The sequence below is a fragment of the Aedes aegypti genome, chromosome 1 (assembly GCF_002204515.2).
Source record: "Aedes aegypti strain LVP_AGWG chromosome 1, AaegL5.0 Primary Assembly, whole genome shotgun sequence".
Lineage (NCBI taxonomy): Eukaryota > Metazoa > Arthropoda > Insecta > Diptera > Culicidae > Aedes > Aedes aegypti.
This window is the reverse complement of record NC_035107.1, coordinates 251,110,403-251,124,449: the sequence shown is the minus strand read 5'-3', so window position 1 is coordinate 251,124,449 and position 14,047 is coordinate 251,110,403. Positions and strand designations below refer to the sequence as shown.

The following is a 14,047-nucleotide window of genomic DNA, read 5'->3' as shown; positions in this document are numbered from 1 at the left end:
AATTGAGATATTAACAAATCATTCTTTGTTTAGAGCCATATTCAAAACCTGAATCGTTTTCAGAATTTTTCAATTTTTTTTAAATATATTGAATTCTAGGCTTAAAGTCAGTTATTTGTAATATTTTACAATCATTTGTTTCAACAATGAGTTAAAAACACTTAAACTTAAACCACGAAAATGCAAAGTTTTTCTGAAATTATGCAATTATTCAATACAAGTAAGTCACCATTTTTTTTTGTTTTAGAGGCTGTACCTTTGTTCCTATAGAATACCTACTTTCTTCATTAGGATCAAAATTATGCAAGATTTATAAGAAAAATTTGTGTTTTAATAAATTGATGCACACTGGGCCAGCGACAGAATTTAGCCAAACGAAACTTCAGTGCTTTAGAAGTGCATTTTTTTTGGATTGTTGTCTTGGGAGACTTATCTTGGATTTATTTGTTCTTTATTTTGATGATTCAAGTTAGTATGAAATTTCGCCTCATAGGTGTCGCTACGATGCAAACTTTTTTATTTCGTGACTTAGAACTTCCGCGTCTTAAGCAAAGCTTAAGAACGTATAAAAATATGACAAGTTGTCGAAGACACCAAAGTTCTAGCACTTCGAATGACAGGTTTTGGCTGGTCAAATTCTGTTCCTTACCCAATGGAGTCTTACGAAAATTTAACCTTCATGTAGCCAACATTCTTTTCACATGCTGAAATACACACTAAAATGTGCATAACTTTTTTGTTTCTCGATGGATTTTGTTGAAATTTTCAGAACTTCCCGAAAAACTCTTCTAGCTGGGGATATGGTTCAAGTGATTCCGGATTTATCTCAGCTTGTCTTGGGGTACCAAAATTAGCAAAATCATCCATTCAACGGATATCTCAAGACCCTGACGAGCTATAAGGTGTCTTCGGCAAAGTTGTTCAGTAGATCAAGGACTATCTGGTAGTAGAAAATTTAATCCAGCTTTTTTTTATGAGGGCCAATGGCTGCCGCAAACAGGCTTGCTTCCTAGTAGGGATCAAATGATATGACGTTTGGCTTGGGTCCGTTTACAAACGACCCATATCAAACGTCAAATCGATCGATCCCTACCAGAAAACGAGCCTGCTTTCGGCAGCCATTAGCGCTTTCAAAAAGCTGAATAGCGAATTTATCCGCTAGGTGGCGATCTTAACAAATTTTCTTCAATCTTCTATGACTCGAAATCCTGATAAGCTAGACAGTTGGCATCTTAGGCAAAATTGTTCAGATCAAGGGCCTTCTGATATTAACAAATTCAGTTACAAATTCATTGAGTGGCGCTAGTTACAAATTTACCTCAATCGTCTATATCTAAAAATTCTGATAAGCTATAAGGTTGGTGTCTTTGGCAAAGTTGTTCAGTAGATCAAGGGCTATCTGGCAGTAACAAATCTAATTGGAAATTTATCCGCTAGGTGCTGCTAGTTACAAATTCTCTTAAAACTTCTGTATTCTGAGACCCGAAGAGCTAAAAGCTTGGTGTCTGTGACAAAATTGTGTAGCAGATCAAGGGTTAACTGGCTATGACAAATTTGATTTGGAGTTTATCCAATAGGTGGCGAAAGTAACAAATTTTCTACAATTTTCTATATCTCGAGATCCGCATAAACTTGCAGGTTGGTGTCTTCGGCAAAGTTGTTCAGCAGATAAAGGGCAATAACAAATATGATTACAAATTAATCCGCTAATAATTAATTTTCTTAGATCTGCTGTATCTTAAGATACTGAAAACTAGAATGTTAGGGTTTCGACAAAATTGTTTAGCAGATCATGGATTATACGGCAGTGACAGATCTAATTGAAAATTCATTCGCTAGATACCACTAGGAACCATTTTTTTTTTCTCGAAATCCTGATAAGCTAGAAGGAAGGTGTGTTTGGCATAGCTATTTAACAAATCAATTGCTTTCTGTCAGTGAAACATGTGGTTGAGAATACATCCGCTAGGTTTTTGAAAGATGTCTAGGATAATTCACTAAATAAATTCATACATTAACTACAACTCCGACAAAATGAATTGAAGAGAATAGGCAACATTTTTGAAGAATTAATTAAACAAAAGATAGCGGAATTTATTGATGAAAATAGGATTTCATTCATAGCTGACCAGATGGATGGCAGAAATTTTAGCTAGTGTGAAAAATCCAACAAAATCGACCATGGTTTTCATTATTTATTTTTTTATACTTTCATTGATTTTGCTTCAATTGTTTTAAAGCCATTTCGCATGATTAAACTCATTGCTTGATCTGTAAACTATTTTTTAAAGAAAACTTAATATGTTTAGAATTCTTAGGAAATTTCATAAATTGTTTATCAGATTTCAAGCAAAATCTGTGAGCCACCGATACTTCTTGAAAACTTTTAGTAAAATTAAATTTAGTAAAATTAAATTATTTATTTCAACAAATTTCTTCGAAAATAGGTCAATCCTATTGTGAGATTTGTTCATACTGTTAATGTGAATTCTTTTTGATGGGCAACTATTCCTTCTATGTTCATATTTTACCCAAAAATTCGTGTTTCCGGATTTAACAAAATAGATCTTAACCATTCCAAAGCTCAGTGTCGCAATTCGTCAAAAAAAAATCTAACTAGAAATTCCTCTGTGAATTCCTTTAAATAGTTATCTCAAAAATGTTGTAACATACTCTTTCACGAAGTCCTTCATAAATTTGAAGAGAATCATTTAGCTAAATATCTGGGAAGGTGAAATGGGTTTATGAGGATTTTCATAAAAAAAATGTGTAAGGATCTCTCTCAAAACATGTTTTTAGAAATAATTTTATCAGTTATTGGCAGAAACCATATTTTGATATTAAATTGTTTCGCAGTTCCAGGCGGAAATTCCTAGAGGGTTACTGGCATAATCTTGGGGAATCTAGAAGTCATGAAAGGAATTCTGCTGGATTTCAGGAATAATTTTGGAAGCAGGATTCTGATGGAACTTATTGGGAAATTAGTTTTTAATTCATTAGAGAGGATTAAATTATCTTGTAATTATTTACCTTCTATAAATAAGATCATGAATGATTACTAACTTTTTGTTGTTTTGTTGTCTATCGATTGTTGCCACCTGCTTCAACATTTTGCTATTTCTTCTTCTTTCGCGTAACGCCTTCTTAAGGAACTTCGTATAAAAATCTTATCATACCCAAAAATAGGTAAATTCTAGGAGTCGCCGAATTGTCAAAATTCTCAAAATAATGGAAACATTTCCTCAAATATTTAAATTAAGTAAAATGTTACATAATGAATTCCACCTATATAATCATTGCAATGGTCTTAAAAATACCACTATCGTGCTGGACTTTTACAGTTCTACCATAATAATCTAAAACATTCCATATAAAAAAGTTTGTTTCAAATTACTGCAAGCAGGTTTCTACGTCAATCTGTTCGCCATAGTATCATGAGACTTCAAAGTTCATGCAAAACATTTTCTAAGATTACCTTCAGTATAAATACCATCCGTTTTATCGCGCTACTATTATCCATTATAATAAACGAAGAACAAAAATTGTGTTTAGCAAATCCTACAAAAGCAACTTAAGCTTTTCTGTAGAATATATCTTTAGGAGTTAGTAAATTTTTTCGAGTTCAATTTAAACTAAAATTATTCGACAAATTCCTTTAGAAGTTCTTCCACTACTATTTTTGTATGTGTTACTCTAAAAATCTGATATGAGTTGGAGATGGATATGGACGGATTCGTAGAGTCATTTTAAAGAAATACCTGAGAAAATTTTCAAGGTATTCTTGGAGTAGTGTTTGAACAAATAATGGAGAATGAATTCTGGATGTCATTCATGTAAGAATTTCGGGATTAAGTACAATATCTAATGGAATTTCTGGATTTGTTTCTTGGGGAGTTTAAAAATGAATTGAAAAATCCTTTAGTAGTTCTATTGGAAAATTTCATAAAAATCCCCAGAAAAATCGCTACTGGTGTTGAAGGAGAAAAATCTCTGGTAAAATACTTGATTGATACTCTGATTATTTTTTCGGAAGTATCGTAGGGCGTCATCCCAGTGAAATAATGATATTTCTATCTTTAATAATTCTCTAAAGAAATCCCTGATCAAATTGCTGGGAAATTTTAAAGTGTTTTCGCGGAACTAAAAAAACAGTTGAACGAATTCCACTAAAAACTCCTGGAGGAATCTGTTTTTTTTTTCGCGGGAAGTCTTTGATATTTTTACCCATGAATTGTTCAAGCAATTTTTGAAAAATTTCCGAAGATTTGATAAAGGAATCTAAGAGGAAACTTGAAGAAAAAGCTCAAATTTTGAATAATTACTACTTATCTCTGGAATGTTTGTCCGTGGGTCTTGGAGAATTCAATGAAAAAGTACGGAAATATTTTTTGAAGGAAACTCTGTGGGATTCCTTAGAGGAATCTGTTCAATGTACAAGGTTGAATACAGCGAAACCTTCATGAGTCGATGTTTTATGAAACAAACTAGACACAAAATTTCATGGTTGCTCTGATGGTCCTTTCAAACAGAGTTCTATGAATCGATATTTCCATGAGCCGATGGTCCCTTCCGATGTCCACTCAGGTTTGACTGTATTTGAAAGTTTGTAAAGGAATCACAAAGGATAATCCTCGTTATATCTTTGGAAGAATTGAAAGGTTTTTTGCTGGTTTCTCTTTTTACTGGATTATACAAATAATAAATATTCCCTAGTAAACATTGAAATTTACTATGATTTGATGTGCGGTGATATGAGACAAAATCACAAACAAATAAAATCAATACAAATCTAGACAAACTACGAAATTTGTGAAAATCGAGATGATTGCGACCGCCTTTACTTCTGTTTGTGTTTAGGTGATCGTCTTATACCGATTATTTTTCGGACTGTATTCAAAATATTTATCGGTGAACAGAATTCGATTGCCTGAGGGCTGATCCAAATACATTTTTGATTTGTAATATTCATTCGAAACATGTTATTATATATAAAGTTTTAAAACTGGAGGCCTTGCTTACAAATTTTAAAAAAATTCAATTCTTACACTAAACTAACTGTTGATTTTCACATATCCTCGCTTCAGTAGACAAACAATAATGTAACCTATTATGATATTCATTGCTTTTCATTTAACAATAAATAATGAAAAATAATGGTCAGTCTATTCGTCCTAATGCACACACCACACTACAACATATGAATTGGAGTCAGCCGACTTCATTTAAACAACGTTTTAATGTAATAATAAGACTTAATTTCATCCAAATATCCAAATTAATATTCTTCTCATAATGTAAACGGAGTTCTTTGGTGAAAATGTTAAAAATCATTTTCGACCAGTAACACAAAACTGTTCAGGAATCTTCTTAAGGAATATGAATACTCAGATTTTATAGGATTGATTAAAATAATATCAAAGTTTCAGGGATATCCTTCTTACACCAACATTTCCTCATTTACATTGACTCTACCTCGTATAATTCAGAAAATTCCCCAAGAAACGATCCAACGTCATCGACCATCGTCTGATGAAGTGTCCCCAAAGACGCATCATATCGAACAAAATTGAAGCTTTGTCGCTTCTTGGAAATAAGAAGAACAAAAAATATATACATAGAGGAAACACCGGAATCATAATACCGTTGCCGTCGGTAATGGTCCACCCAGCAGAGTCCTAAAAACCGAAATCAAAAAGCCATCACAATGGCTACCGGGCATTCCGAGTAGAAGCACAAAAATGAAGCCTTGCATGATTCTCGGTACGCGGTTTTATGCCAAGCCAAGCGCAAACATGGCCGAAAGAAGGAGCAGGGACTGTGATGTCATGGTTAATAATTTTGAGGTTTTTTTTTTTCAATTAAAATGCGTATAATTTCCCTTAAGCTATTCACATGTACCGGAATCTATGACAAAAGGTTGAAATACGATCAAAAGTCAGCTAATCGAAAGACAAACGGTCGAAACGACATAAGGTTGAGAAATAAAAAATGGTACGAAAGGTTAAAAATCTTATTTGTTTAAGAAGAATTTCCTGCTAAACTCGTCATTTCCGACCTTATGTCGCATTCGATGAAGAGGTTCCTAGGAAATCAAATTCGAAAAAATGTAACAGTGACAAAATGAAAGACTCTGGCAACACTGCCGAGATATATTTCTAATAAGGTGGTAGTGGGACGACGACGAGTGGCTGAATAAAAGTTTGCAACAAGTGCCACAAAATGGTAATAAAAGCTTTTGTTGTGGTGCGATTTCCCCGCTGTCCATTATCCCCACCCGTGGCGGGCGTCGTGTGACGGTGCCGATCGGTGAAACTTTGAGTGGGAAATGGATAAAAATAATCTCCACCGGCGACGGCGACGACGACGACGAAGACGATGACGCCAACACGGATGACTGCCGTCGTTTCACAATGGTCGAAAAAAGTTTGACCAAAACTTATTTTCGCGTTTATATTGAAGAAACGTATAATCCTAATATTCGTTTTGGTGTTTCTTATTTTAGAAGGGACTATTCACACACTTCGTAACTTTTTTGAACTGATGATTTTGTTAAGAAGACAAACAAATTTGATACAAAATACAAACGTCGCTATTTAAAAAAGTGTATAAAGTGTGGATAAACATTTTTTGATTGAATATAATAATATGGAATTTCTCAGACAGCTTCAATTTCAAAACTAGCAATTTTCTGCGAAAAAATTAAACGTTTTTTTTTTTCTAACCAGCCAAGGGCTGAAAGTCTCGTTAATAAAGAAAATTCATTCATTCATTAAACGTTTTTTGTAACATCCAAGGATATTATTTATTATTGGCGGCGGTATGACGCGATTTGTTTTTCAATCTTTAATTTTAGTAAAATATCAATCAAGGATTCATTTTTGGCCCCTTCTCAATATGGTACCCGTCCATTGTGGCGTTCGCTGCCGATTCCGGTCCTCACATACATGAAAGCGGAAAAACCGTCGACAAGAAAGGCAAACCCTTCGGGCGGCTATTAAGTTCACTTTAAGACCGACCATAATGCTTCTTAATACACTCTCGAGAGAATCTTAAGAAAAAAAAGTACGAGCGTGACTTTCTACCGAAAGTTTTCCGATCGGTTTTTATGATTCTGAATAGTTGTGCACCGGTATGCGGCTGTGCCGCGGTAAGAGAGGGACCTTCAAGATATTGATGACAGCGTCTTTGAGCATGGAGGATGACGATATCGGGAAGTCAGCTGAAATCTCTTATGTTGTGCTCCCCTTGTGTAATAGAGGTCGTCAAGCTGAGAGCTAACATTCCACCAGGGAGAACAGGTGAGGTCAGTTGAAAGACATTTGCGCTTTATTCGCAACATGCTTTCATCATCGAAGTAAATGGAAATGCCAAAGATTACAGCTAGCTTTACAATCAAGTCTTCTGAACAAATTACTAAGCTTAAGGACATTACAAACTGCGTATTTTTATGTGAGATTTTATGTAAACGCAAAACAGTACTGTTGTAAGGTTTTGAAGTTGACACGTACACGGCAAACACGTCAAATGTACAAATTGCAGTGTTTGGATTTCGATCAGAATAAGCCGAGAACCATATTCGGAGAGTGTTACAGTTCGCGAACCATAGCAATTCATGGCATATCACATTCGGAGAGCCCTACGAATATAAACATTCACTCTCTCGTTTGCTACGTGACACGAGAGCGTTCAAGAGCAGCAACTCTCCCAGACTGCAATAGTATCGAGCCATTTGGGTGATATATGTTTTGCAGAAAATTGGTAATAATTTTCATATTTTCTGGTAATGCAGCCTTTAACAACTTTATTAGAATTTGTTGGACCATTGAACACCCCTTTGGTTGCAAACATAGCACAGAAAATAAAAAAATATTCGCCTCTGTTTCTTGATCAGAATGAGTGTAGGTCAGCGAATGTTACAAGTGTTGACACACAGTGATCGGGGCCAAACAGTGGGTGGTGTGTGTCTGTCTTGTTTTCGTTCATGGATCGTTATCTCCACGAACGATAAATGTCATGCGTGTGGTATGAATGCAGGCGGATAAATGGGCTGAAATTTTGGCTCGTGTGTCAATGATCGTTAAATTTTCCAAAGCCTGACAAATTGAAACTGCCAAAATAAACCACGAGCTCCGGTAGGGGTCGAACCCACGACTTCCTATTCGCTAGATAGGCGCTTCAACTAACATCGATTATCCCAAAACACATGGTATTATCATTTCGCAGTCTAAACTTCCTTCGGATGTATGAGATGTAGGATTTCATTACTAGGACCCCTTAGTAGCTGAAATTCATTCTCGACGCTTTTCCGCAATGATATCTCAGACGGATATACGTTTTGTGGAGTCTAAAAACAAGCTCAATGTCTTTACTTCATAGTACGCCTATGAAACATACAAAATCATTCGATTTTTCCAGCAAAATATGCATTTGGAAAATCGTTGTCGGAATGCCTATTATGGACCCTCCCGGGGTCCATAATAGGAATGTTTACAAATTTGACGTTTCCTATTATGGACCCTCCATTTGATTCCCATGTAATCCAGCTCGCTGCCGACGTGCCTATTATGGACCCACCTGGAAATGCGTATTATGGACCCTCTTGTGTGATTTCATTTACAAAACTGTTCCAATATCTGTATTTATGCATCTCAAACCAAATATTTTGCCTGAAACTGCTGACAAACAATGCAATCGAAGTTCCCCGGTTGGATATTCATAGGAATAAGGTTGCTTTGAGTGTTAATTTTATGTTTTTATGTAGGGGGTCCATAATACACAAAGGGTCCATAACCGGCATCGACTCCCTACATTTGACACATACATCGTCGTGTACATGTAGACATCAAAGCGAGAGAGTGTTATTTTTAGACATCGGCATCGTAACCAGCGCTACCTACCGATCACTTATAGGTCAGTAAATTTAGTGCGTGATCGTCGTCCGACGAAATCGGATCTCGGCCGATCGATTACGGTAGAGAGACCGTTACTCATATTAATTACACAGTTAATTAATTCATGGATTCACTTATTCATTCAAAACTTCAAAACCTAGAATAAACAATTAATTAACTGTGCAATTAATTCCTCTTAAATTGAGAACTGCGTTTGAAAGTCATTCTGATCATAATGTGATAAAGTCCAACTTCCTTAAAATTTGCTTTAGCAAAAATTCAAAATAAATCGATTATATCGATTGCACTGAAATAATCGATTTGCACATCCTCAAACGGAAGTATGCGACACACTCCACAACAACACAAAATGATAACCAGAAAAAAAAAACTCGAAACTTACTTGAGTCGGTATCGGCACAGCAGAGGGGATCCAGGGCGACCCCACCGGCGACTGCTTGCACTGCCCCTTTCAGCTTGCGGCGGGCATTGTAGCGCTTCAGCTCTTCCACCGTGTCCCCAAGATGGTTCCGCTGGAGTTTGTCACGGTCCTTTTCGATTGTGTTCGAAGATGATGTAAACCAGCAATGATGGTGATTTGGGCAAAGAAAATAAGAATCATTAAAATTGGGTTCGCCATATGGGTCACTTCTGGTGGGTCAAACGGTCGATCAGATGGGAGTGTAACTTACCCTTATCCAAGGATGCTCGAGGATTTCCGAGATGGTTGGCCTATTAATTGGATTTGGGGAGAGCATTTTCAGCACCAGGTCCTTGCCCGTTGAAGAGACGTGCTTCCATTCCGGTGTGTCGAGCTGGAAGAGGTTGAATATTGAAAAGTGACGGAGACTAGGGTTGAATGTTTTTGACACGATCAAAATTTGACATTGACATAAATATGCACAGTTTTTCTCATGTAAAGCAATATCAGATACTTTTCTTAGAATATTAAGAATATATATGTTTAGAAGAATCGTCAGAACAATACCAAAGAGTGATTAAATAGGTAATTACCTTTTCAGTTCAATTTGCAGCGAAATATGAAACCAGCGTATATTAGTGTGTGACAAAAACACTTCTTATTCTTATTCTGTCAAAAACTCCAGAAAATTTGACAGAAATGCTGCAATGTTTTGAGGAGTCCCTCAAAAATGTATTTAGGTATTTTCCCTAACTTCAAAGGTACAGAAAACCAGGTATCAAGTGACAAATGTAACATTTTAAAATAAAAGACGTTTCTCCAAAATGCGCGCTTTTTTGTAATTTTGTATTTCTATTCATTCATCAAAGTAAGCCTAAAAACTTTTGATCAGGTCACGCAAAGGTTTACAGGAAAATTCAAAGTGATCAGAAAAAAAGGTGTTGTCTAGAGAATTTAAAAGGGAATCAGTACAATTACAGGTAAGAATTATTGTTCCATGAATCTACATAAAGCCTCTCTTAAACGCTGCAAGCGTCGATTGTTCCCTAAGGGCTGAAGGCAAATGATTCCATGTTGAAGCTCCGCTGATAAGCACACTTTTCCTACTGGCCGTCGTATGGTGTGGCAAAACGAAGGAGCGTGCTCGGTTGTTTATTCCTGGTTGGAGGTGTTGTAGTAAGTATTGGGGTAGCTCTCGAAGGTATCCGCGCCGTAGGAAGCACCAAATACGTTGTCTATAATTGTCTAGAAGATTTCTGCCTATAATCGTATGACGAATGTCAGCTGTGGTGTCACGTCGGCGGAGATTGTAGATGAATTGTACGGCTGATTCGAAGCTTCGGTGTAATTGGTCTTTTAGCGTATCCGCTAATACTGGGTAGTATACCACGTCGCAGAACGTATACAGATTGGACAAGTTTTTTATGGGTAGAGATAGTACACTCCGAAAACGACGAAATGTCTGTAGGGTGCCATATACCTTTTTCACTACATCGTTGACTTGATGTGTCCAGTTGAGTGGTTATTTGCTGTGCACAGCAAAAAAAAATCTCAAATTTACATGGCACGTAATTCTTTATGATAATCATGTAAAACGAGTTGCAACTGAACATTCAACGATAATTAATGTAAACTGTCTCATTGCATTCGATAATGCTTGCAAACTTGAGTGAAACTGAAACATTTCATGATCTTCCATCCAACATTCGCCAATGTTGCATGCTTTCTTGCATCTTGAAAGTGAAATTGCAAACAAGAATTCTTGGTTTACATGATTCTACGATGAATATTCTGTCAAAAATAATGCACATGGATGGATCGACGGCTTGTCATTCCATGTGCATTATAAATGATTGAATTTTCAGCGTGAAAATTATGTAAACCGTGCCGTTTTGCATGCAACATTCTTCGAGAGAAGACGTTTCGCGTTCAATGTTAAGGATTTTGGTAACAATGTTGTATATAATAGATGTGTTTATAAGTTGTATCATTGAATAATACATGAGAAATTGCTTTGCATGATTGAGTCTAATATTACGTTACGTGTAAATCTAAGATTTTTTTGGTGTGTGGAGGTCATCAGCATAGAATTGGTATTTGCAGTTGAGATCATTCGGCAGGCAATTGATGCACAGGCTGAATAGCAGGGCGCTCAAAGAAGAGCGCATTTCTGTAGAAGTATCCCCATGCTTTACTACTTGACTCCGCTGAATCAAAAATGACGAGATCAACTCGCAGGCCGCTGGAGAAAACCCGAATTCTTGGCAAAGTTTCCTCAGGATGAGTCGATGCTTAACGAAGTGGAAGGCTAACGAGAAATCAACCAACACCATCACTGTGCAGTGGTGATTGACAAGATTACCATAGATATTATGTGTTACTTCTGCCAGTGCAGTTGTGGTGCTATGATATAACCGCGTCTGTGGCCTGATTGATATGAGGCCATGAGGTAAGGGTTGGAGTTGTCCAGATGATGGTAGATCTGCGCCAGCAAAATTTTATCCGGATTGTTGCGACGGGGAGTACTTCGTTGAGTGTGAACCGGTAGTCCAGCAGCAAATCGGGAAGGATCCGGCGTAGTTTAACGTCGTTGTATTTTTTGAAGTACTGACGTAGAACTGTGTCGCGTGCCTCGCGGTCACAAATAATGATGATAAAAGTAGGGGTTAAGGACCGATCAGACCACTTGGAAGGTTTGACAGGTAATCGGAAGCATTTAACAACGTGCGGCATCAAATTGGGGATGCCGAGGAAACCACAGAGCTCTTAAGCTCTAAAGCCCGTGACATTCTCTCCGATCCGATATGGGATTTTGTTGACTACTATTCTGAAGTTGTTCACACTTTGGGAGCATGTTTGGGCGAGTTTGGCACCGGATTCGATTATTTCGAATTTACGCCCTACATCATCCAAAACTTTCTGCTGCAAAGCTTGTCGTTCTTCTGCTCCACTAACTTCTTGTAGACGACTTTGAAGACTATCGATACATTTTCTCAGTGGCGTAGCTAGAATTTTCGGGGCCCGGTGCGGAGATAATTTTAGGGGCCCCCAAAAGAGAGGAATGCACCGCCGTAGTATCGTAAAAATTAGCTGCAAAATAAGTTAAAGTAGAATTTCTCTACTTATGTAACTGTAACTGGGAAATCACCCATCACGCAGACAACCGTTTAGGAAATACACGTCTTCCTTTGTAATCCACTGCACTATGACTGATTGATCGGTGAGCAACGATCGGGCCGAGACGACACAAACACACTGCTGTCATCTCGCCCCACACACTACTAATGCATAGTCCCTGTGCTGAAAAACCTGTAGTTAATGAAATTAAACATACATATTAGTTTTAAATTAGCATGTACCTTCAATATTTTCTTGAAAACGATTTACATTCAGCCGGCAAGAGCTGACTCATATAAGGGCGTAACCAGGATTTCCGTCGTAGGGTAATTTCTGGAGCGATATTTTGTGTAATACAAGAACAAAATATGTGAATCAACTTTTTCTAAAATTTTCATATGACTAGAATACCTTGAAAAATTAATAGAAGTTTGCTAGTAATTTCTCGTTGTACTCTTAGAAAAGTCATTAAATAATGTTGAAATAATTCAATGCCAAATTTCAGGTCATTTCGCCCGATGAATTCCTGAAATTCAAATTTTCTGAAAAAAAACATTGTTGTGTTTTTATGCAATTTTACCTGTAAATAAAGATAAAATGTTTGAATGAATAGTTGATTTTATTTTATGAGGTATCCCCAGCGAAACTCATAGAGGTATTATAAGAAAAATTGTCGGTCAAATTTTGGAAGGAACTATGAAATAAAACTCGCTTGGAAGTAAAAGTATACTTTTGAAACTCTGGTGGAATTTCCTAATTTCTTGGAATATGTTTTTTTTTTTGCAAAACTCCTTGCAATGCCTGTAAAAAAAAAACTCATGCATGAATACTAAGCGGTTTTCTGGAAACGAATCGGATGGAATCACCTCGAAGAATCTGAAGAAATTACTGTATACACCGCTTGAAAAACTGCTCCTAGCAATGCCTGAATTAATTTCAGGACGAATTCAAGAAGGACTGCCTGAAAAAAAGGGAACCTAAAAGGATTGCCAATGGTCTGAGGAATCATCGCAAACTACTAAAAAAAATACAAGTGAGAGATTCTAAAGAAACTCTCAAGGGGTATATTTTAAACAACAAAAAATTATAGGTGAATCTCTGAAGTTGTTTGTAAAGAAATAGTAAGGAAAACTCATGAAAGGATTTCTTGGCGTACCATTTGGGGAAATATGTTTGGAGGTCTCCTCAGAGGGATTCTTGGTTCAACCATGCTTGTTTCTGGAATATTTCTTGTAGAAATTCTTTAAAAATCCTTGAAACAAAATCTAGATTGCGGTTTGAAAAAAATCAGAATCTTTGCTGAAATTTATTAAGAAAGATTCAAGAAAAAGAAGAGTTTTCCTCACAGAAACGCCATATAGATTATTACCCGAGCGAAGGTGAATAACTGAATGACTTAGGTGATTTCAGAGTTATAATAACAAAAATTTGCTCTTGAATAAACAGGCGCAACTTTTTGTCATCATTCTTTGTGATTTTAACTCAATTTTACCATGTTTCAACATGGTAAGTAACCAATAACATATTTGAAATTACTTAGCAATCTACTTCCGCTTGGTTACTAGGTTTATTAACACGGTTTTTCGTCCAATACCGGACACAATCTGGAAATGGCTCG

The 14,047-nt window shown here is 36.5% G+C and overlaps 1 protein-coding gene across 3 annotated transcripts in view; it reads right to left on the bottom strand.

Moving 5' to 3' along the window:
- The window catches only part of LOC5563715 (peripheral plasma membrane protein CASK), a 706,277-nt gene that overhangs the window by 217,407 nt on the left and 474,823 nt on the right, over window positions 1-14,047 (bottom strand). For all 3 annotated transcript variants that reach the window (XM_021837537.1, XM_021837535.1, XM_021837536.1), the window contains 2 exons: window positions 9,584-9,706; window positions 9,295-9,442 (listed from right to left, as the gene is read on the bottom strand). In XM_021837537.1, the coding sequence (XP_021693229.1) occupies window positions 9,295-9,442; window positions 9,584-9,706 (271 nt within the window). The remainder of the gene's footprint in view (window positions 1-9,294; window positions 9,443-9,583; window positions 9,707-14,047) is intronic.